Source organism: Ptychodera flava, chromosome 12 (assembly GCF_041260155.1).
Source record: "Ptychodera flava strain L36383 chromosome 12, AS_Pfla_20210202, whole genome shotgun sequence".
Lineage (NCBI taxonomy): Eukaryota > Metazoa > Hemichordata > Enteropneusta > Ptychoderidae > Ptychodera > Ptychodera flava.
Window position 1 is genome coordinate 12,634,604 of NC_091939.1, and position 24,494 is coordinate 12,659,097.

Sequence of the window (24,494 nt, forward strand, 5' to 3'; positions counted from 1 at the left end):
ATTTTAAGTATTTTTGCATTGCTAATTGCCTGAGTGTCTTTCATAAATGCTATTATAGCACCCAACATTTATCTAGCCAGTCAGTCAGTCGATAATGTGCAGTGAAAATTTTTAGAAGAATACTGCAGTGTATGCCCACTCCATCAAAACTTTAAATTTTCAGTCTCTCACAAGATAATTGTACATGAGCTGGTACTCATACAACTGCAGTCAGCAGTGAAAACTATCAACTGTATTTTATAGGAAAGAACAGATATGACGCAAATGAAAGTACTTGAATGTTACAAAACATGAGAATAATTATCAAAGCTACAACATGTAATCGTGCAATAATTAAAAAGACTTCTGAGATTATGGAAGTTTGTTCTTTTTTTCTCTCCTCCAGTGGTTCAGATGGGTGAGGAATACTACCATGCAAAGGACTACAACAAAGGCTTAACGTGAGTTCACCTTTCTGGTTCATTTTCATTTGATACTTCTGACCTCTGACCCTGTGTAGCCAGCTCTTCACAGCAAATGCAGTCGACTGACCTTTGACCCTGTGTAGCCAGCTCTTCACAGCAAATGCAGTCAACTGACTTTGACCTAGACTTGGTTCAAGTCGGTGAATTTTAAAAAAATAAAATCATTTATAATAGTTTCTCTTGTGTCTCTCCTATTTCGTACAAACCTATCCGGAATTTGGCAGCTCACGCCAGGTTTTCCCAGCGATTGAATGCGTCACGTTTGAGTCTGCGCAGTAGTGAGTTAGTTTCTGCCGGATTCACCGACTTGGACTTCTTGCAAAGTACAGGCGGTGAGACGGACTGTGTACACAGTGACGTAGAGCAAATACAAAATGATTGACAGCCCCCGCCGTTATTCTGGCCAATAAGAAGAACGCTTGCTAATAAACCTCTGCATGCATTAAAAAGTTTGTTGTCATCTCCGTGCAAAGCTAGACATCGAGTACGTTTTATATCTGGGCGAATAATGGCATCAAGTTCGTACATCAACTGCGTTTTTACAACTGATCGGTCGACCACCGCTAATCATGCGAGATTACCAAAGAAAGCTTGTTGAGAGTTACACTGAGGGAAAAGATGTGTTCGTCTGCGCACCAACCGGCAGCGGAAAATCACTGACATACGAAGTCGCTCCACATTGTTTTGATTTCCATCGCTTTGGGCACGTAAGAGAACAGGCTACAACTGTAAGGACGGTGTCTTTTTCCATCCTTGAATAACCGGCCACGATTTTCGCATTTTGTAACGTGGGCCTCACAAACAACACAGATATTTTCACGCGTTTTCGGTGATAGAACAGAGGTCGTACCCGCACTCGACATTTTGTCAACAATGCCGTGTGAGTTTTATGCACGTCTCGTTTGGGTCAATTGGTAACTCCTCCCAATGTGTAAAATTTAGTGATGTCATCTTATGAATAAAATATGAGTAAAGAAAACGTCATCTCATGAATAATTTATAGCAACGCAAACCCTGCAAGAAAGCCAAGTCTGTGATTCCGGGTGAAACTCCGCTGTATAGCGTTCACTCCACTCATCGCGTTCACCCTACTCATCGCGTCCACTCACGCGCGCGTTTCACATGAGAGCAAAATACAAATCATTGTGTTCACTCCACTCAAACATTCACAAATCACAGACTTGAACCAAGTCTAACTTTGACCCTGTGTAGCCAGCTCTTCCCAGCAACTACAGTCAACTGACCTTTGACCCTGTGTAGCAAATATCATACATACAGTATATAATGACAGCTATGAAAAGTTGTCATGATCTTGTATTAAAAAATACCAAAACCTGTATGTTGTGGGTGTTTATACCAAAGATGTTTTTGCCATCAGGGTATAAAAGTGATGTGTGAAAATCAAACTGAATTTGCAGGGAATTTCTCTTGTCAGTGGTAGAAATAGAATCAGACAATATCTCTTCCCTTATAAATACTGGCTTTGTATCTTTTTATCATGTCAGTGGTATTTTTCTCAGTTTCATCACAGAAAGCAGTAAGTAGTTTCCCACACATACATATTCAGTGTCCCACATCGTGACAGACTGCCAGCTGCAGGTGTATTACCCTCTACTTTACCAATAGCGTATTTCCATGCATTACATCTTTTATTTACAGTGTCTATGAGTTATTCAGTGCGCGACTCAGCTAGTTTATAAATTCACCAATATCGACAATTTTCTTGTATTAACGTTTATTTGATATTTGTTGTGCCAATCCATAGGCTTTTGGACCGTGTCACCTGGGACTACAGAAATGAAAGATGGTGGGGTCTGCTGACATCCATACTTACTCTGTCTCTGAGGTAAGGTCAAATGTCATGATGGAGAGGTCATCCTCTCAAAAGACGCCTACAGGATGTGTTGTGTGTTCTGTCAGAATGTCTCAGGATTTGTTGTTATTTATCATTGAATACTGTGGGTGGAAATGTTTTATGGTATGCATGCAGACGTGTTATAACACACAAATGCTCACAGTCTTGTCATCTCTGCCCCTTTACCAAACAAAATACTGTACCAGAAAGGATAACTTTCCGATGTTGACTAACCTCTGATAAGTCACGGATTAACATAATTAGTTGTGTTGACTAATTAATCACAACATGTGTGTATGAGAGATATACGTCTTGTAATGGAGTGTAAAATAAATAAAGAGTCACAGAGGCTAGGTTAGGTTATATAACCATTTATTTTATTTACTCGGATCATTCAGAGCATGAAGAAAGAAGAGAAAATGATAGAGAAAACTGTGAAAAACTCAGTAATACTTAATGTGTCGCCTGTGGTATGGACTATGTTGACAATTTAGCTAGGTGTTATGACATGATTATGGGTGTAGAGTAAGAAATTGTGCCTCACAGACAAAACAAAAGTAACACAAAATGCATCCAAAAGTACAGCAAATGGGAGCTTTAATATCAGTATAAAACAAAATGATAAATCCTATTGATGTCTGAACCATAGATATATCAACACCTCTGAGAAACTGTCTGTTTGCTCATTTCTCTACCTTACAAAGATAATAACTACATTAAGATACAGCATCATGATTTATTTAATGAGTTTAGTCAATTCTGTATCAATTACAGATGTGCCTATCTCGTTGCAAGCATTCAAGAATACGTGACCATTTCCCTGGAACTTATTGGAAGGTGTATCCTTTTATTTGTTATTGAATGAAACATCGAAGCTGACGTTGTAACATGTACACACATGCACAAGTTAGCCAACAGACTTGGGTTATGCTGTAGTACGTGCCTCAAAACTGAGTTTTAAACATTCGCTCAAACTTTCCTCAAGCAGACATTGAACCATTCTCTTCCATAATGAAACAACAAAATCTGGGGTCACCCTACAAATTTCGGTATGTGAAATACAAATTACATTAAATTTACTTACATCTAAACTCAAAATGGCTGCCATACACTGTGTTAACTGTTTTTGGAAAAATTAAATTTTTGATTAAAGCAAAAACACAATGGTTAAAATTAATTTGCTGCACAGGCTTCGAAATGAGTTTACAAAAGCAGAAGACTAGATAGGTTTTGTCAAAATTTGAGTATCTAGAAAAACTGCCCCTAAGGGGCATTCTATTGAGAATAGTCTACCAAGCCTTTTCACCTCCAAATGCAAGTAGTGTATTTGTTCAAATTCTCTATAATTATCAGTGGTGATTAAACTGTCTTGTCAAAGGGGTAAAGACTCCTAGATTTTGCCTATACCTGTCCTGGCAGATATTTTTCAAACTCTTTTAATTTTCTTCTTTGCCTTACAATGTACTTACAAGTACGTGTAGATCAATATTTTATTGCGGAGTGTATTCAACATGCAAAGACTGAGATGTGGGAGTCATGCAAAGATTTTGTTGATATTTTTGTTCATACATCCGTATGAGTATAAAATTGAACCTATGTGAATCATTTTGGTGTCGTGTTTGTGTAAAGAGGCAGCACACAGTGATTTATAATAGGGCTGATTTTTCATGACATCAGCCTTCCATCATCAATATGCGAAAATAAATATTTGTTTGAAAATTTTGACAAGTCTCTCGGAAGTTATGCTTATGAGACCACTGATGTTGTTATTGGAACTATAAAAAATGATATGTCAAAAGATATGATCACAAGCTGTAGTAATAAATACAGCTAGCACACAGTCATATTTGTCCAAATTTCTGTTGGTTGCTGCATGTGTTGTGTGCATTTTGATATTTAATGACAAACCTACAATTGCGATCAGTGTGGTTGTGACCTTAATTGTATAAAAGATGCAAGAATCTCAGCTGAAGACAAGACCCACATTCAGATGAATCTTATCAGGGTTATATCTGTAAGTTGGTCCGGTTATATATTCCAATAAAAATGTACAATCTTGCAGCCTGACAGGCTAAAAATGTGCATTTTCGTAAAACTTTCTTCCGTTCAAATTAGCATGTCATATACTAGTTAAGAGTAAAGCAGAATTAAAGTCATCATTGTGAAATTTTCAGCAAAAAATATGAAAATTCTGTGAGCGTAATCGTGTAATAAATACTTCAGTTGGTTTGTCAACATCTTAGAAATCTTTGAACGTGTAATTTGGCATTTAAAATTGAGTATCCCATGATTGCTGTTGAGAAATCTCTCTTCTAATATGGTTGTCCAGTCCTTCACTTGTCAATATTTCAAATTTATTGTCACTTTGACTATTCCATTGAAATTAAAAATATACGATTTGGAAGTGTGAAGGCATGTTGTTGTTTGCCCTGTAGAATAACCCTCCGGAGCCTGAAGCTGGTTGCCCTAGTGACAGCATAGAACAGGCCAAGGCAAGATGGAAGGAGAAACAGAGTAATGAAGAGCCTGCCATGTTTACCGTGGAGATGCAAAATATTGTACCATTTGGTAAGTGGATTTACTCAGTGACAAGTGTAGAAATGTGAGTTATCAAAGGTACTATGATTTCTGAGTGATGAAATCTTCGATTGATTCGTGTTATATATACGACTTAGTATTGAGCGATTGTTCAGTAAGGATTCAAATATGCAGTGTGGCCTGTGTTGAAATATACCAAGTTTTGGATGGAATCCTTTGTAAGTGTTGAAATAGACCACTGGTAAGAAAACTGGTTGAAAAAGACCACTCATAAGTGTAGAAATAAATTGTTCAGTATGTGCTGAAATGTAGCCTTCACTCAGTGGATCCAACTTTCTCTTACCAATTTTGGGAGTAACTTTGTATTGGCTGTTGATATGTACCATTTGGTAATTCAGTAAATTCTCGATCAGATCATACGTAATAAAATGTGAGAACACTGAATAAGTGCATGTGAAAATGCATCATTTTATCATTGCTTTATGAGTACATGTGCATGGTAAGTTTAGAAATGTACTATTTGTTAAATTTTAAATAAGATTATTCGTTGAACTTTTCAACAGGATCGAACCAAGTACCAATGTTAATATACATGTAGTTCTACTGAAATCATTTTTTTGGGTTAAACCTTGAAAAATGTAGTTTGAATTTTGGGAAGAGTTAGCTGAGAGAATTAAAACAGTAATTTATATAATGAGCTGGTATCAAAATTGAAGTTTGAATGACGAGTGCACTGTGATTGCTTCAAAGGAGGCCCATTTTGACAATGACCAGAAAGCAAGGTTGAATTATGTTTTTAGTCTGACTACAGAAAACCTCCACAATCAAATACAGAGGCAAATTTTAGCTTCACATTAAAAGATATAATTCAGTATTGCTGAAGTAAGATTCAATTGTCCAAAACAGCGCTGTAAAATAAAACGGGAGCACCTGTTTGGGAGTGTAGAATGCAAATGAGAATCTGTTTTTGCTAAACATAGATTATGACTTGGATGAAATATTCAATAACTTTGGGAGTTGAATATTTATGATCGTATAACTTATATTGAAGTTCAAGGTATTGAAATATCCTTTTGAAAGTTGAAAATTTGCTCGCGAAAGTTAAAAGCCTAGGTGTGTTTGAACATGCTGCAATTCTTGGGGTTTGTTGAAGGGAACATAAATTTTGTCATTTCTTCATAGACCCTTGTTTTTCTCGAGGATCTGTGATTTCTTATAGAAGTTGTACCCTTTGATCAATAAGTATGGCCATCAGACTGTTTTTAATCTCTGCTGTATCAAGGCAGCAGTTGGTGGATTAAAAAACAGAGAAGTGGTAAGTTTGTAGATTTTCTCAGCCTGACAGTGGACAATTGTCTTTGTGCACTGAAAATCAAAACTAAACCCTGCTACAGGATCTATTTACAGTTCCCTATAATGCCATGCCAATACAGTAACTGTCACAGGAGATTATCCATGATTGTGTAGAGTAGTGAGAAATCCATGATTAGCTACAATATTTTATCGGACTGACATCGAAACAATAATACTTATGATGAAAAAGACGTTTAGGCATTGGCTCATCATATTACGTCATACAGGCAATATTTTCTTTTTATTCTGTGTATCATTTTAGCAAATCATTTTGGTCCCATTATTTTGTTAGTTTTTCCATATTTTGATGAAAATCCTGTTTTAACAAAAAAATCATGTGTGTATCTGTTCACTTCTTGAGATGATTACATTCAATCCATTTTGTCAAAGAGCGGTGTACTTTTCGAGAGGAGAGTGCCCCGTACATTCGATTACAGCGGTCTTTTGTCTGCGCTGCCTAAGTGGACTCCACTCTTTGTCATGTTAATTTCATGGTGCCAGTGAAAGTAAATAAAGGCCGTCCCAAGAGACCACGGATTAGTCTGTGATTGTTTGATGGATTGGCACAAATTGGTCTCGGGGGAACACGGCACAACATGGCTGTACTGCTAATTTGTAGATTGGGATGCTTAGTTTTGTATTGGTGATAGAATCGACAGCCCTGGCTGGTGAAAGCCTTGGAATCAGACTTAGGGGTTTTGGAATAACCTTCCAAGGGAATTTGTTTTTCCTAATCTGATTCAACGCCTGTGATTACAGGCCCTTGAACTGTCAGCTCAGCTCTACTGCTTCTGCTGATTCAAATTGGCAATCGCAATCGCGACCACAATCGCTAGCGGGTGTACAGTCTGTTCAGGAAAGAGCAAATCATGAGCAAGCTTTTTGTGGGTGTTTTGATGAGACCCACCCCAAAGTAAATGGTATGTTCCATCTGACTATGGCAAAATCATAGCATCATACAAAAACTCAAATTTTTAGGTAACGATAGCAGTCCAGTCAGTGTGCTCTTCTTTTCTCACTTTGTTTCTAGATAACATAATTGTCGGATCTGCATGTACAGTGTACCAAATGTTGACAATGGTTCTGCATCAGTTTGTCTCTTGACATCATAAACCTAGTATCTATGATTTGTTGGAAACCTTTAATGAAGAAACGCTCCTCTTGAGCCGTAATTAAGTTAATTAATCCAATTACCAGTTTTCAATTTGATTGTTTACCACATTCGCAATAAAGACTATTGTAGACTTTCCCATTACAAAGTATATACTTTTGTTCCAGTGTTATTTCTGAACTTATCTCTCAAATGATCTGAACAGTCAATTTGTAAATTTCGATTTAATCTTATCATTTTTTGTTCCGTAAAGGGTTAATGCCTGTTGAAATTATATTTTAGTCTTTGAATATTTTATTTTTTAATCTGAAATGATAACTGTAGTATCTTTGTTTCATTTCAGTCGAGTGTAAAGCCACATTTTCAAGTTCAAGGTCAACAGCAGATTCTCCTGTTGTCCTGGAAGTTTATCTCAGGTAATTTCACTCGATTATTTTAATTATGTACAAGTTCAGGGTTGTCATTTTTTATTTCATCCTTAATATCATTGTATGCAGAACAGTTCCACTTTTAATTCCCACAGCTTCAACAATCAGACCCGCTCAATGTTTGATAGTTGTTCATTTTAGACTGAAATTTTCTGTCAAATCCGATAAATTGATATAAATGATATTATATTACAGCTTTGTCAATACCGGTGAATTTTGTGACGTCATCCCATCAGATTATTACTGAAAATGTATGTGATTATCCATTAGTGTGGCCTCGGATGTTTTCTGCATCTACAAATTCACAGGGCATTGCCAAAACTATAAAATAATAGCAATTATGTACCCCCTCCCTACCACAGTCCGGGTTATGTCCATAGAGAGGATATTACGATTGACCAATCAGCGAACCTGCCGCCGCTAACGTCATGAATAATTAACCATGCAAACCTTGGCTCGTACATTGCAGCCAGTTTGGAACTTTTCGGCTTGATTTCGCCTTTTATTTTTAGCACTGGGTAGTTTTTAGATGTAGACGTTACGCACAATGTTCAGTGCGGCCGAGATGGTGACCGACACAAGTGGTTAGTACATTGAAAATTACTTATTTGGATGAATTTCCTGGCCGGGTACGGCTCCTAGAAATCAGCATTTGACCCTTGTAAATCTACAGTAAGTTATTTGTCGCCAAATATCGCCTATTTTTGGTCAAATTTCAATTTAACCTTGCCATCTGCAGTATGGAGAATGTTTCAAGCTTTGCAAAGATGGGTCAACTGTTTTAGTCGGTCATCGGAGCACGATGGAGCACGATTTTTTCGATCACCATGCATTGCCTGATACGATTGACCCTTTGCTCAGAAAAACGTGCGCCGGATCAATCGCTGAGAAGTTAACCAAAAGCTGGAAAAGAGAACGAAAAACGTCCAATAACTCTTTGTCGAATATGGTCAAGGGTAAAGATACTCAGAAAACTATTCCTGAAGAAATCTTACAATTTTTAACACGGTAGAACGTCGCCAATCGACTGGAGCTAAGATACTTCCGGGTAGCCAACAGTCTCACTGGATCGGTGGATCAGTCAGGTCATATCGCGATCTGAACAAAGTGAACCAACGTAACCTTTGATCCTTGTTACATATACAGTACGTGATTGGTTCTTGCCTTAATTTCATTACATATACGGTACGCCATTGGCTCTTCCCTACTATCCTCTATATGGACATAACCCGGACTGTACCAATGATGGACTCAAGCAAACTTTGCACAACACAATGTACGAGGCAAAGCTGAGTAAGTTATGGAGTGCAAAGTTTGCCTGAGTCCATTATGGGTCGGGAGGGGTACATTATTGCTTATTTAATCATGTTTAAATTATGTTGACAAGTCAGCTGTTAGGTGTTTGAAGTTGCTGCGGAGGGTAGCTCATGAAACAAGTCAATAAATGCGGCAAATTACTGAAAAATTGTCAACCAGTACACTTACTGTCCTTATACAAATACAAGGATATGGTATTTTATTCTGTGGTAGATGCCATGCCTCACATAACATGGCTATGTTTAATTTCATGTTTGCTTTTTTACCTTCTCGTGTCTATTTATAGACAGAGAAGGTATTAGAGTTGAAAACCAATATGCTGCTGTCAAGAACTTCCGTCTGTCAAGACTTCCGTCTGTCAAGATCCGTGGACGTCATGCCATTGTGATGGGTCATATCATAAACTGGTGGGGGTGTTCATGGCTCAGGTTGAGGTGTGGGAGAACGATTTTGAGCTATGACAAAAATCAAAAGGGACTTAGCGGCATAGCCACAGTGTTAAGCCTTTCTCCAAGGTTTCTTAGTTGACTACAATCTACTGTATTACAGACTACTGAGCTGACGTTAGGGTACTCACTTTGTGTTTGCTCACTCTGTGAGCGCTAGTGTTTGGTACTGAGTTGCGTGGATATCCCCTCATGGCCTCACGTGATCTGGGCCCGTTGCATAATCTGCAGAGATGATCATATGCCTCCGAGTCTGAAAACTGTCATTGTGTAAGCCTGTCGGCATTTTCCTTGCATTTTTTCTCATTTAATTTTGCAAAATATCGGCGAGTACCTCAATATTTCAAGATAACCCTTTCTTCCCAATCGTTTCCTGGAGTTTCAGAGTCATATGAACGAAAATGAGTGAAAGTTTTAGACAGGAAAATCGGACATCGGCCATGTTCAATGTTTACAGTACAATCAGAAGTTTACGTGGAGGAATTAACCAACAAACACAGGAGTGTTCATGATGCCCGCCCTCTAGAGGCAGACCCTCCTATATGAAGTACCACATTTGATGCTTGTGGAAAGCTTGACCACACAATGGAGCATTTAAACTTTTAGAAAATGACAAACTGAATAAGAAGGTATTCAGAAAATGTCAAATACTGAGGAAAAATGCGCAAATATTCAAAATAAACAGGTTAACTGATTGGTCAGCTATAAAAAACAATGAAAATGTTTATGATCAAAAGTTTTTGAGATGCGCACATTTTAACAAATACAGAAATTATTAACATTATAAATATAAGACCAAACTATTTTTTCAGGGATGGGACAGGTTGGAAATGAGGGGTGAGAGACAAAGGCACTCCTATTGCTGCATGTGGATGCAGCCACACCATTTCATTTACAGCATACTTATTCACTGTGTTGTGTTCAAGTTCCATATTGTACTGACTGTCATACAAGGATAACATAAGCAAATCAATCAAATTAGAAAAGGATCAATGCTGTTGTGTGGATTTTGCTGAACATGGCTGATATTTCGCCCTATATATTTGGTATCCAGCAAAGGCATATTTTGATGTAAAGTCAAAATTAACACTACATTGCTGACAATATATTTTACCGTTTCTGCATGAATTTTTCTTTTTTAAATTAAAGTATATTAGTACTTCAAACAGATTAACAGTTATCGTGATGTCAACCCATAATTTTACATCACAAAGACTGTAATTCTGCCAATTTTTTTTTGTTTTTCAGTCATTTTATAAATTTTGCACTGCACAAGATGATTGAACAAATTGCAATGTTTGAATTTGTAAACTCAAAGAATAAAAATCCTTTGGTCACAAATTAAATTATTTTTTGAAAAGAAATTTACTCTTAAACACTTTTAGCATATATTCTTTACACGGTCATGTATTTCAAGGAAAATATGCCTATTAAAAACAGTAATTTCTTCACTTTCAATTTTTTTTTCAATACTATGACAATTATCAGCCATGAGGTTATACAAACACAAGACCAGATAAGTGTTTTTCATCATTTCCACCAGGACTCTTTGGAAAATCCATTAAAAACAGTTAAAAGTGACTGGAAATGATCACTTGGTATACATTTAATTTACAGATGCCAGGTTGTGTATTTCACATGCACTCAGGTCAGTAAGGAAGTGCGTCATTACTATTTTGGACTGTTAATTCTTATTTCTGAATTGTTTAACTTTTTTCCACATTGAACTATCTTTAGGCAGTTTATACTGTAGCTTAGAATTTTTTTTGATTGATGTATTTAATCATCTTTTGGGTTCTTTGGGTCCATATCCCACCTCATGCCCCTACATCATCAACTATTTACCAACAACTCCATGCCAACAACCAATTACCTGACCTGGCCACACATTAGAGAAGGTACAGCGTCATTGACGGTATTTTTTTAAGTTTCCTAGAAATGATTAGGCCATATTCGTGACCCTTCCATAACCCTTACGGCGTGGTGTGTTTGGTTGTCTGAATCCAATAAATGCTTCAATACAACCAACCATGTCAAATGAATTCTCAGCTGAGTAGCTATTCTGGAGTAACTTATTTTCAAAGAAATATTTACAATATCCATACCAAAATGCTGAATTTTTAATACTTCAAATCCCTAAAATTACCAGAATGTAAGGTGATATACATGTAGGGGTTACTAAATATGATCAAACAGCATCTTAAAAAGAGGGCTTGAATTGTGATCAGTATTTGGTATCTGTTTATAATTCTTCTGTCATCTGGCTTTAAATTACAGAGCCCTGTGTCAGTTTCCGATCCGTTTCTCCAAGCTCTCGGCGTTGCTTAGCAACACCGCCTACAATGAATACTGTACACTTACTGATGGCAAGGGACACACTGCATCAGCTCCACTGTCACCAGGGGAACACCATGGAGACCTTTATCTCACCCCAGGACAAGTCAGACGCTACACTTTCCAGTTTGTGGCTCTGCCGGAAGATGTTGGGAAGAAAATAGAGGTAAACTGTATGCCTATAATGATCCAATTTGCTGGTATGGCATGATGCTTGCAACCCTCAGTTTTAAACATGCTGTATTACAGAGTTTTTTCTTGGTATTCATGAAAAGGATCAATGTGTGCCCCTTTATCAAACTATTGAAGCAGATTTGACCTTTCCAGTTCCAGCAAAAGTGATATTCTATATATTGACATCACAGAGCCCATCCATTTAACATAGTATTAAGTAAAGTTCACTCATAGACATACGATATATGTGGTTCATATTGATAAGTTTTAATCATCCAAAATTTACATATTCTAGAAATTTGTGTATTAAAGAATGTGAAAAGGCATGTACAAATCTTAGAAAACATTCAGCCTTTTTCCTTGGAAAATGCAGTAGCAATGACAAACAATTCAAGGTAGCTCATTTTCTATGATCATAGGTTGAAATCAGTGGAAACGAATACGGACTGCTTCAGATTAACAACTCTTCATAAAACTTATTGTTTACTGGGTACAATGTGTTGACATTTGAACTGAGGTATCTTTATGTATTCAGCAATTTTTGTGGGCAGAACTATGCAATGATTGATTGGAAAAAGACAAGAGAAAATTCTAAGATGTTGTCTTCTATATTGGCAAAGTTGGTCCTAGACAGATGAAAATGAAGATGAAACAATTACTGAGACAGTGTCTGGGATGTATTTACACTATTACTTTCCACAATAGACACTTTAACCCTTTGAGTGCTGTAATTTTTCCCACCAAAACTTTAGTACAACATTTTACCAATTTTTATGAATTTTTCCATAATTTTTGTGAACATTTTGGACCAAATGGACATCACTTTTTATAGACTCTAGTTTTGGTCAAAATTTTGATAAAAATCTGAAAAAAACGTCTGGAAGTGAAAAAAGTATTTGGTTTACCTTTTTATAAAGTTGACAAAACTTGACTTTGGCACTCAAAGGGTTAAGGACAATGTAACCGATGACATGTAAATGAGAGACTGATTGCATTTCTGATCACAGATCAAATCTATTGCCCTCACTCTTGGAAGTGAGGACAGTTGCTGTGCAATCTTACACTGGTCTGGTGCCGGCGGTGATGCTGCCTCCGTGACTAACATACAGGAACATGTGACAAGACGCAGAGGTCTGCCTAGGGAAGGGGAGTTGGATTGGGATTTTATCTACATGGACCCAACCATCAGGTTAGTAAATGTGTGATTTAACATCATATCCCATGGTTTTGTACCTTAAAGAGGCATATGAGAAGGTAGATTGTTTCAATAGATTTTAAATTCAATGAAAAACAAAGATTGAATGAGATAGGTACACACACGGTCCACTTGATGTACCAAGTTGAGAATGTGCCCTTTAGATGAAATAGAAGTCAAGGTCAGATCAGCATTACAAGTCAAAATGTTTTTAATATTACTTGTAAATAATTATAAATAAATAAATAATATTTATTATTATTATTAATATTTGATATTGATATTTGTAGTTTTGGATTTATGTATGGTTTAGGTGATTTATGGTGGGAAGGAATCAATTTTGGAAAGGGACTTCAATTTTTTTTCGAGAGGAGTGTCAATATGGCATGTCTAAGGTAAACCTGAACAACATACACGTTTTTCATATTTACCAGATTTAATTCTTTCAGACACCTCTTTGCTATTTGCAGTATATATGTCCAAATCATTTCCTCTCAAAATCAAGAATAATAATCAGGAGGCTGTAATCAGGGATCACCAAGGGCCAAAAAAGTGTTGTAAAAGTTTCAGAGAGTCTGAATATCTGTCCCTGAGTTGCAGTCTACCTTCATGCTATCAACCTGTGATTGTGTCTGTTTGCAGCATTGTACCCAGACCAAGTAACATGGATATCCAGTTGCATCACAACCCACCCGCCTTAATGAATGAGTTCTACTGCATCAATATAGTCATCACAAACAATGAGGCATCGACCATAGATAATTTAAGGTGAGTATCCTGTACTTTGAAATCGTACACCGTTAGAGTCATAGTTCATGCAATGCCTGTCTCAGGCATAAGGGAAAAAAACAACCAGATTTTGTATGAAGACCAGAAGATATCAAAAATTCAAGAATCTAAAATATGAAATTCAAGAATCAGTTTAGTCTCTGAGATTTAAAGTTGAAGGCATCCCATGGTAAGTGTTTACATAGTTTCAGCAGATGTTGTTCAATATTAAGATTGAAAATCGAACTCAATTATGGCGCACATTAAATATTTATGGATGAATCAGAATATGAGAAAAGAATATTTATATTTGTCCAGAGACCCTGACTTTCAACTCCAAATGAATAACTTAGAAAAAATGTCATTTTAATCAAGACATTGAATGCCAAAACATTTCAAACAAAATATTTTGAAATTTTGGGTCATGAAATTTGGACAAAGGTATTTCAGTGTCATAGTAATAATGATGACAGAAAAAAAACACATACAGTTACAACCCATGCCAGAGATAGCTTACATTTCTCTCACCATCAAAGTCAACAGTTTTTTAAGATGGACCATCTTAGAAGTCTTACTTCAATGTACAATAAAATTACACTTACAGTTTCAGTGAAGTGTAGACTCATCTGTCAATTTTTGTCTGATTCACAGTATTTCTTGCGGACTGAAAGAAAACCAAGATGCAACACTGGAAACAACAAGTGAGTCAGGTCATGTGACCTCTACTGTCCTACCAGTGTGCATTCCCTGTCTCAGTCATTGTTATCAATGTGTTATACCGGTATATATATGTGTTATATGTGTTATATATGTTATATATGTGATATATATATATATATATATATATATATATATATATATATATATATATATATATATATATATATATAATATATATATATATATATATATATATAGGGTCTATGAAACAACATATATATATATATATATATATATATATATATATATATATATATATATATATATATATATATATATATATATATATATATATATATATGTTGTTCATAGACCCTAAAAACGGAGGGTCTATGGTTGTTTACACAATGTGCAGTGATATCAAATAAACATATCCCTTACATTGCCAGGAGCACTGTACTCAAAGTACCGGTAACTTATTGAACATAAACATCTACCCAAGTGATGACTGATGGCAATTTCTCTGTTTGTTGCTACAAGAAGAGAGTGTGACAGAGTAATCAATGTTGATTTTTATTTTCACTGACTCACATCAGCTCAAGTCTTCCTGGATGAGGCTTCACTATCAGTGACAGGTCCACCCAGGATAAGAAATGTTGCTCTGGGATCACTGCAGACCAAAGAAAAGGTGAGGAAATCATGGTGACGCTGCTATTTTTATGTCCTTTGAAAAGTTATTTAGACTTTTTTTAATAAAACCAAGGTGAGTTTTGTTTAAGGTTTGATTTGTGTCTGTGACATTCCAAAAATGTGAGAAATTCAAATTGAAAAAAGGAGAGTGTAGTTTTCATATTTCTAAGATAAGCATCAATATTTAGACTATCATTTGGCATGGAGGGGATGGTTTATCAAAGCAAATGGAAACTTACAGAAGATAGTTTGATCTGCAAGTTTAGCAAAGATTAGGCACAATGGAGTCTAAATTCAGTTTGGCTATTGTGAAATCTAACCCTTGTGACTGAATGAGTCTGCTTATATTATAAAGTATGTTATAGGATGGATATACAATGTATGGGTGCAATCACTTCCACTGTTTGTAGTTCAACACAGGCATGGATATTTACTGTCCGGTAGACAGCTTTGCCTGTTTGAACTATACAATTCATCAATTATGCTGTAGTTTCACTGTCAATGGTCTCTGAGATCTGCTGAGAGCCTGCAAGCAATGGAATATTCCATCGGTCTTCCTTTCTGACACACAGACATTTAGAACAAAAGTGTGCAAAGCCTCCATTCGTTCCCCTGAAAAAGTTAAAGTCAAATAATGTGAAAGTTTTCATAGTATTTTTGCATACAAAAGGCATCGTGTCATATAATAGACAGGAAAGATCAGAATACAATTCTGAAGTCTTTACGCACAAGAAGTCAATCACAAGAAAAAACCTGGTGATGTTGCCTGACTTTCTCCTGTGATAGCCAGTATCATGTAGAAGTTGATGGATTACTCCATTCATGGTCTGTTTGATGGCTACATAATGCGTCTGCCTGGATGTCATCAGCCAAAATTTTTATCCAGTTAATTGTGACCAACAGTGAAGTGCACAGCATTAAAATGAAACTGGGCATGTTGACTCATACCTCAGACATGTAGCGGTTTCATCAACGAAACAGCATGCCTCCCAAACCCTAAACCTGACTTTGAATTTCACAACAGGTGGAAAAGAAGCTTTACATCAGAGCCCTGGAGACAGGCAGTCGTAGTATATCAATAAGAACTGTTTATCAGGTCAAGATCAATGTCAACCATGAAAAGCAAGTATCCTCTGTCCTGTGCACATGCTTCAAAGTAAGTGAAAGACATGTTGTGGTAACGTCAACATATCTGAATGTTATTCTCATACCCATCAGTGACTTTGCATCTGAAATTTTTGCAAACCATCTCATAAGATGCATTTGGACAATGCCAAAGGGAAAAATATCATTTTGCAAAAGAAGAAACAGTAAACATTATTCTATGTAATGGAGAAAATGCTATCTTAATTATTACATTAGCACCGTGTAAATTTTTTATTTCTATTTAAGCAATAATGTACCGCTTTCAAGCCTATAATGGATGAAAGCAAACTTTAGTCAACATGATGTACAAGGCGAAGCTGAGTATATTATGGAGTGCAAAGTTTGCTTGAGTCTAATGTTCACTTTAGATTTTGACTTTCTCATGTTGTTCTTGCCATTCAGCCTGTCAATTTATCATTTTTTTAAAATTTTCCTACACTCATGAGACTTACAGTCTTTCAAAACTCAAAATATCAATAAAATATCATTTTTGGTTTGAAAATAAAAGTATTGAACTTACTTACAAGAAAAGTTTGGCGTGATTGAGGATCGGTGGACACGAACCTTGGGATACAAAATAAAGGGGTTTTAGGGGCCTCTAGCTTTGTCCTCCTTGTGCTTCCTAACCCTAATGACTCCCTAGCTTACTTGCAATAAATACTAAAAATGCTGTCTTCACTCTTACCCATGTTTTGTTCATTGATTGAAAGTATGAATTATGTACAATGAATTCAGAGATATCAGTGTCTGATCGTTCCAGCTGAGTTCCCTGTGTGGAGATGCGTGCACAACATAGTATATGGCAAGATCATATCATATTGTATGAAATGATCCGAGCAATGAATATACAGTATGTGTAGACCTTCAATGAATACTTAGACATTCCATCATTGTTACACTACACAGGATGAATATGTTGTGGTACACACAGTTTTGCCGTATGATGTATCTATCAAACTTGCTTCATTAAAGGTAAATATTATTTCCCTTTTTTCCTGTAGTTTGCAAAAAACAACAGTGAATTACAATAATCTGCCCATAGGAATACTTTGTTCAATAGTTTTATGTAACAGCACTGAGATTTGTTTTGCTTCTACATTTCATTTTGAGATCAAAAAGTTCAAAGTTTGTCAGACAGGCAGGTGGATTTTGTTTGAATCAGATAGCACAACAGTACGATGGTCATTCATAATGCACAGTAGTGTCAATATATATGTGTATCTGCAGATTGCATATGTGCAGAATGGTTTGTTCTTTTCACAACCTGTGACCAATTCTTGTCGGTTAGCAGTGGGGGGTTTGCAATTTTTATATCGCCCTTAATTGTAGAGTACAACCTGTCAAACAAGCACCAGGCAACTACGGAGTATTGTCACAAGGTCAAATTGTAGAGACCAACAAAGCAAACTTTGTAGTTTTAGTAATCTCTTGATGCCATGAATTCTTGAACAAATGTTGATCTAAAATCTTTCTTTACTGATAAGATATTCTGTACAATTCATATCAACACTATAATACCTATGCCCCCTAAAAAAAAACTTAGTTAAGATGTTGTGATTTTGCAAAAGCACTCTTAATAATATTAAAGTATAAATACTGTAGCAGAATATATTCCATGTTGATACTTTTCATGCATCATCAATATTTTTATTTTTCCTCTCTTCCACATTTCATTCTCAGTTTGAAACAATAGAACATGTACATTCAGATGAACCATTCCTGCTATTGACAGACATCAAATGTTCATCACCATGGCCTGTAACCATAGAAACCAGTCACCTATCCTTGGTGGGTACATATTTTAAACTGCGCATTTACTAAAGTTTGTGGTTTTGCTTTTTTTGGAGAGTTCTTAACCCTAGTATGACTGTCTCTGTTTTACATATTTAGTGTTTTATAACATTTGTACAATTCAAGTTCATATTTGTGTTAACCACAATATCTTACAAGTAAGATCGTTTATAAAATAACACATCAAGTTGTATGACAAAAGATAGCGATCAAAGCATTTGAAAGGATATAATTGTCATTTTCAGTCCAAAATTAATTATACATTTAGTCACTTTTTCCCCTATTTTGAAAATTGAACAATTGAAAATTGGGTAATTTTCGATACGTTGTAAATAATTCTTCCCAAATTTTATTCACCAGTCAAATGAAGTCAATACAGTGGACCAAAAGGTGGAGTCACAGCTTACATCAGGTAAAATATAGTCTTTACTGGATGCAAGCTGCTCAACAAAAGAGGAGCTAACCCCTGTCTAAGTAAAGGTATACAGTCACCTGTAATCTAAATATGCCCATATATGGTCAAAGGGGCATTCCTTGGTATTCAAAATGCCCATGTGAGGGTGCTGTATTCAAAAAGCGGCCACCCGCTTAAAATCTGTGATTGGTTAGATTTTCTCTTTCCATGGTAACTGTTGCAAAATTGGAACAGGTGACAGTATACCTTTAATACAGACCATTTAGCTTTATCAACAAGTTGATGAGAATATTAGATGCCTCAAGCACACTTCACAGTCGTGACTTTTGCAATGATTGAAATAGTATTTGAAATGCGAAGTATTAGGATTACTCTGAAAAACTCAAATTTCTGTGCTGTTGGTAAACACCAGAGACAGTTCTTCTTTTGCAATCATTGAAATAGTATTTGAAACACAAAGGATTAGAATTACTCTGAAAAACTCAAGTTTCTGTACTATTGGTAAATGCCAGAGACAATATTTAAAAAAATTTCTCTCTGAGAAAGGTGGTATTTTAGCCCAGGGAAATAATTGTCAGTGGTACCGTCAAGTATTGAGTACTGAATACCCATAATTTTACATGTAATACTCTGGACATGGTGTTTTGCCTGCTATAGGTTCAACCCTATTCCTGCCAGACAGTATTCCTTCCCCAGGTGCCAAGTCAGTGTTAGCCACTATTGAGCCAAATCTATACGTATTTTGACCAGTGTCACCACTCGTCTTCGACTCATACTGACACGGTTATTACGTCACCTACTTAGCATGGTATGTTGTTGAAGGTTTGGTCATTAAAAATCATATTTACAGTATCTTGGTATTTGGAGGCCTTCAAGTTATTTTTTTTAAATGCAACATATTGGACCTGCTATACCTCACAAATTGTAACCAACCTGATCTAATGGTGACATGTGAACTTGGAAGTATAGGGCTTAGCTGTTTAATCACTTTTATAACCAGCATAAACTGAAATGAAATGAAATTTGAAATTATTGTGTTGAAAAGTTACAAAGCAAATGAGCTATTAACTTCTGCCGTAACAATAAAAGCACATCAAATGTTCACTCTTTTCAGTCTCTCTGAAGCAAAATGAAGGAGCCAGTGAGTGTTTCTGTCTCATGGCACCTGTCAATCACCAACAGACAACTGTTCCCATTGGTCATTACTCCATCACTTGGAAGAGGTAAGTTGTTAAATTTTTATGTTGTCATAGAAAAGAATGTCAGAAACAGTTTATTTATGAGACGTGTCGGGAACATCTTTCATGTGTCTTCAGCAAGGTAGGGTGTTATCCATTAATAGTACAAGTCTTTAATTTAAAGGCAAGAAAATGTCAAGAATACATTTAGATTGACCACTCTTGAAAACTTATCTCAAATTTAGGCTGCTTTGAGCAAACGTGGCCCTTTTCATGACCTTATATCCATGTGTTTTTGACAGTATGATTCAACAAAATGGATTGAATACTGTGTAGCAGCGAACCACATTTACTGAATTCTTGACTTCAATAGTTGCAGATTTTACAATAGTATGCTTCATTTGAAATATTAGTAAGGTTGTGCAGTGGTCTTGAAAACATCCTATTTCTCCTGGTCAGCTCTTGTGTGGAGCTGGTCAGGAGGAGGTTGCAATAATAGTAAGCCTCAGTGGTGTATATACAGCAAAAAAATAACCCAAAGAGGTGACCATATCCGTATTCCCTAGACACCTCAATTTTTGGGAGATACCCCACTGGTTTAGGCCCAGTTGTCACCCTCACAGTTTGTTCCACCCAAGATAGATACTATGTAACAATATTTTCCATCCAAGTCAGATACTATGTAACACTTTGTTCCACCCAAGTCAGATACTGTGTAACACAGTTTGTTCCACCCAAGATAGATACTATGTAACAATATGTTCCACCCAAGTCAGATACTATGTAACACTTTGTTCCACCCAAGTCAGATACTGTGTAACACAGTTTGTTCCACCCAAGATAGATACTATGTAACACATTTGTTCCACCCAAGTCAGATACTATGTAACACTTTGTTCCACCCAAGTCAGATACTGTGTAACACAGTTTGTTCCACCCAAGATAGATACTATGTAACAATATGTTCCACCCAAGTCAGATACTATGTAACAATTTCTTCCACCCAAGTCAGATACAGTGTAACAGTTTGTTCCACTCAAGATAGATACTATGTAACAGTTTATTCCACTCAAGATAGATACTATGTAACAGTTTGTTCCACCCAAGATAGATACTACATGTATGTAACAGTTTGTTCCACCTAAGTCAGATGCTATGTAACAATCCATTCAACCAAAGAAAGACACTACTATCTAACAATTTATTACACCTGAGATAGATATTATTTAACTATCTATACACCTACAGGACATCCTGTGATGATAATCTTCCTGCTGTGCAGACCATACTAGCATTACCCAGCGTAATGATTGAGAATATCCCACTCTTCATCGAGACCAACATCCCATCCCACGGCAGAGTGCGAGACTCTCTGCCTGTTGAATACACCATCTATAACAGAACACCTATAGTGCAGGAAATTGAAGCTGGCATGGAGCCAAGTGAAGCATTCATGTTTTCTGGACACAAACAGGTATTTCCAAGCCATCTGTAACATTGTATTGATCTTTGATTATCACTGTAAATGTGACCTCAGATATTTCAAAAGCCAGTGAAGTCATTCCTTTACACTAATTAAGAAAGTTGTAATTGTTCATGATTCAAAGTGGAGCAGAGTTTTGCAGTATTTTTTATGTCTTACATAGATGTTTGCGCCCTATAATTGTGTCTTACCGTGATCGTTTGTCACCCAAGATGTTTCCATGCCACAAAACTATCTCCCTTACTTCTTGCATAAGTATTTTAAAGGTCATGTCCAAGGAATCACAGAAGGTAAAAGAGATATGTAATAATTGGTTAATACGTAGCAGGTCAAGGTAACATGTCACAACCAAGATGATTGGTTGATATTAATGCTGCTATTTTTGGTTAAAGCAGGTGCATTTTTGGATGGATCTTCTGGCATTGCATTCAATTGAAACGGTTCTCATTACCTTTCCAAATTGATATCAAATACAGGTGTGTTTTAGGATGCTGCCTAGCAACAGCCAGAAGTTGACCTATAACCTCTATCCCCTTGTTCCTGGCTATGTCAAGTTGCCAAGGTTACACATCAGTATGCCTCGCTATCCAGGAGTAGCGGATGACCTGGGTGGGCGAATGCTGCCAACTCACATATTTATCAAGGTGAGTTTTTATTTTGCTATGCAGAGATGGAGCACATTTTTGTGTAGAGATAAACATGGGCTGAAACCCTTGTCTTTGAGTGACATGTCCTGCTACATATGAATGTTTTTACTGAAAAAATATGTTTTATTTCAAAGATGTTTTTCCAACAAGTGATTCACTCAATACAATATCAACACAGCTTCCTTTTCTTTATTGGTAAGGTGTTGCCCTTGCTTATTGACTTCTACATATCTTTGTCCTACTCAAACAAAATGAAGCCAGGGAAAGACATACTACTCAAGGTTTTCTTATCCAGTACTCAGACTACATGTTTGTAAACACTCTTCTTTCAATCCTTGCACTTTTCCAGCCTCAAGGCAGAGAAGGAATTGCAGAGATTGCCAAAGGCTGATTGTAACAGGGATAACTTACATCCTCATGAATGGGTTGGCTAAGAAGAAGTGTTTTGTATACAGCTGATGCAGGAATTTCAACCAAACATGGAGTTGGTCACCTTTGATAGCTGGCAAACACCAACTAGTAAATTAAATTTACCGTCACATCACAAAGTTGGAGTATATATTGAAGAAAATAGTTCCTCTGGGAAACACTTTCAAATTCACTTCTTGATGAAAAGCATGTCAGTGTAGACTGTAAAAAGCAAAATATAGATAAAACAGTGTCTTTCTCCAAGCTGCAGAATACGCCAATGAAATTCATGAAAATCCCACAAGTATCGTAAAATTGTAGTTTGTGCAGACAGTTTTGCCAGCATCTGAGTAAAACTGTTGTGTGTTCGGTATTCGTGTATCTCACTAAATATCAGATTCATGTCAGTCTTAACGAATTGTGAAATTTATGCTTCAAACTTTTGCAAATCATGTATTACCGACAGTGGGGGAGCTTTTATCCACGGAAAATTAGGACTCAATCCATACGAGGAAGTCCAGTATTTACTCTTCCTGCTTGGTAAATGGAAACCAGCATTTGAGAAAATGGAAATATGGATATTTGCAGGAGCAGGTGCAGTAGGGGATAGTGAGAGCCATGTCCTTGTGGTTCAGTATGGTATACACACTATTGTCAGGTGTAATATTTCAGAGAATTTATCATATTCAAGTCGATTTATTGAAATAAACGCCAATCACTGTACTAGGTTTTTGTCTTTGTGTTATATTTTCAAACATGATGATTTGTTAAATCCCACCCAGCAGAACAAGGTCGCATATGGTTTGAAACAAATCTTTATTAACTCCCACTTTCAACTATTGAAGATTTCATGTATGTTGTATGTCAAGTATCACAAAGGAAAAGTTGTGTTTTGATATCATTAGTTCACTCAGCACACCTGTAGAAAACTTGGCCTCATCTTCTGTAAGGAAATAAATATTTTCTTAGGGGGCCTCTTTCCCTAAAAACATTTTCTTAGGGGGCCTCTCATAGGTTTTGGAAACTTGTGGACCCTCTAGGATCATTCTGACTTGTAAAATGAGGTCCAGTATTTTAGTAATGCCATTCAGAACATCCCTAAGGACGACGGGAGATACAAGCAGAAATAATTTTACAGGTCTTTCAATCTTTACAGCCTGCCAGAATTTATTTTTTTTTAAATGTGAGAAGACAATTTTTCTAAACATTGAAAATTCTATCAGAAATTGTAGCTGTTTCGTATTTCAAAACTTGGCAAATTTGAGATGACCTACTTCTCTATAGCTAAATTTGCATGGTATTGCTAAGTATTATTGGTAATTATGATACAGGGTAAATTTGATCTGAGCACTATATAAGCAGAAGTTTAAAACTTTTACACTTCATGGGTCTCTTACCCCAAAGTTTTTCTGGAGGTAGGTAAGATAACTCATGGATTGACACATAGATAAACTTTGTCATACACTTTCTGTTGAAAATGCTGCCTATGTAGTTCTGGTAGAAAAGTTTCTCTGAAATATGATGCTAACTTTAGCAATTATCATTCGATACCTTTTTCAAGATCTCTTGATCATCTTTGCCCTTGATATCTTTAAAGATAAATTGTGAAAAATGTAATTAGGCAATTAATTCTAATATCCTATGATAAATTTGGTATCTGGAAACTTTCCCTGTGTCAAATTTCTTGAAAAGTAGATACAACATGGTGTCCGTTTTCAAATGGACTGATTGTTTTCCAGATTCGTTTTCTCCGAATTAAACGATAATGGTGTTTTTTTGTTTTAATCTCGGCTGAAATAGATATAGATATCTAATGAGAGCGACCATCGAGCTATCTGGAAGTCTCGCCAAAACTTCCCATTTCCAGCAGCATAGGTTCACTGGCAAGCACGTGCATTCTTCACACTTTGCGATGATATTGTATACGAAAACCGATTGAACAAAACCTTGAAACTTATCATAAGCAGAATGGGGTCCGTTTCACACAATCTGCAAAACGCGTTTCTATTATGCAAAGGTGTCGAGTTTAGCGTGGACTAGTTTGCGGGCGCGGCGCTGTGCTATGACGATTCTTCGAAGTTGCCATCATTATC

The 24,494-nt window shown here is 36.3% G+C and overlaps 1 protein-coding gene across 5 annotated transcripts in view; it reads left to right on the forward strand.

Annotated features, from left to right (window-relative positions):
* Positions 1-23,124, forward strand: part of LOC139145035 (trafficking protein particle complex subunit 11-like) — a 42,878-nt gene extending 19,754 nt beyond the window's left edge. For all 5 annotated transcript variants that reach the window (XM_070715954.1, XM_070715957.1, XM_070715955.1 and 2 more), the window contains 19 exons: positions 386-440; positions 2,230-2,310; positions 3,094-3,158; positions 4,272-4,333; positions 4,755-4,887; positions 7,665-7,737; positions 11,790-12,012; positions 13,028-13,209; positions 13,858-13,983; positions 14,635-14,684; positions 15,240-15,331; positions 16,358-16,489; positions 17,386-17,451; positions 18,160-18,267; positions 18,631-18,682; positions 19,800-19,908; positions 21,112-21,337; positions 21,823-21,990; positions 22,343-23,124. In XM_070715954.1, the coding sequence (XP_070572055.1) occupies positions 386-440; positions 2,230-2,310; positions 3,094-3,158; positions 4,272-4,333; positions 4,755-4,887; positions 7,665-7,737; positions 11,790-12,012; positions 13,028-13,209; positions 13,858-13,983; positions 14,635-14,684; positions 15,240-15,331; positions 16,358-16,489; positions 17,386-17,451; positions 18,160-18,267; positions 18,631-18,682; positions 19,800-19,908; positions 21,112-21,337; positions 21,823-21,990; positions 22,343-22,384 (2,045 nt within the window). In that variant the 3' untranslated portion in view covers positions 22,385-23,124. The remainder of the gene's footprint in view (positions 1-385; positions 441-2,229; positions 2,311-3,093; positions 3,159-4,271; positions 4,334-4,754; positions 4,888-7,664; positions 7,738-11,789; positions 12,013-13,027; positions 13,210-13,857; positions 13,984-14,634; positions 14,685-15,239; positions 15,332-16,357; positions 16,490-17,385; positions 17,452-18,159; positions 18,268-18,630; positions 18,683-19,799; positions 19,909-21,111; positions 21,338-21,822; positions 21,991-22,342) is intronic.
* Positions 23,125-24,494: the final 1,370 nt, after the last annotated feature.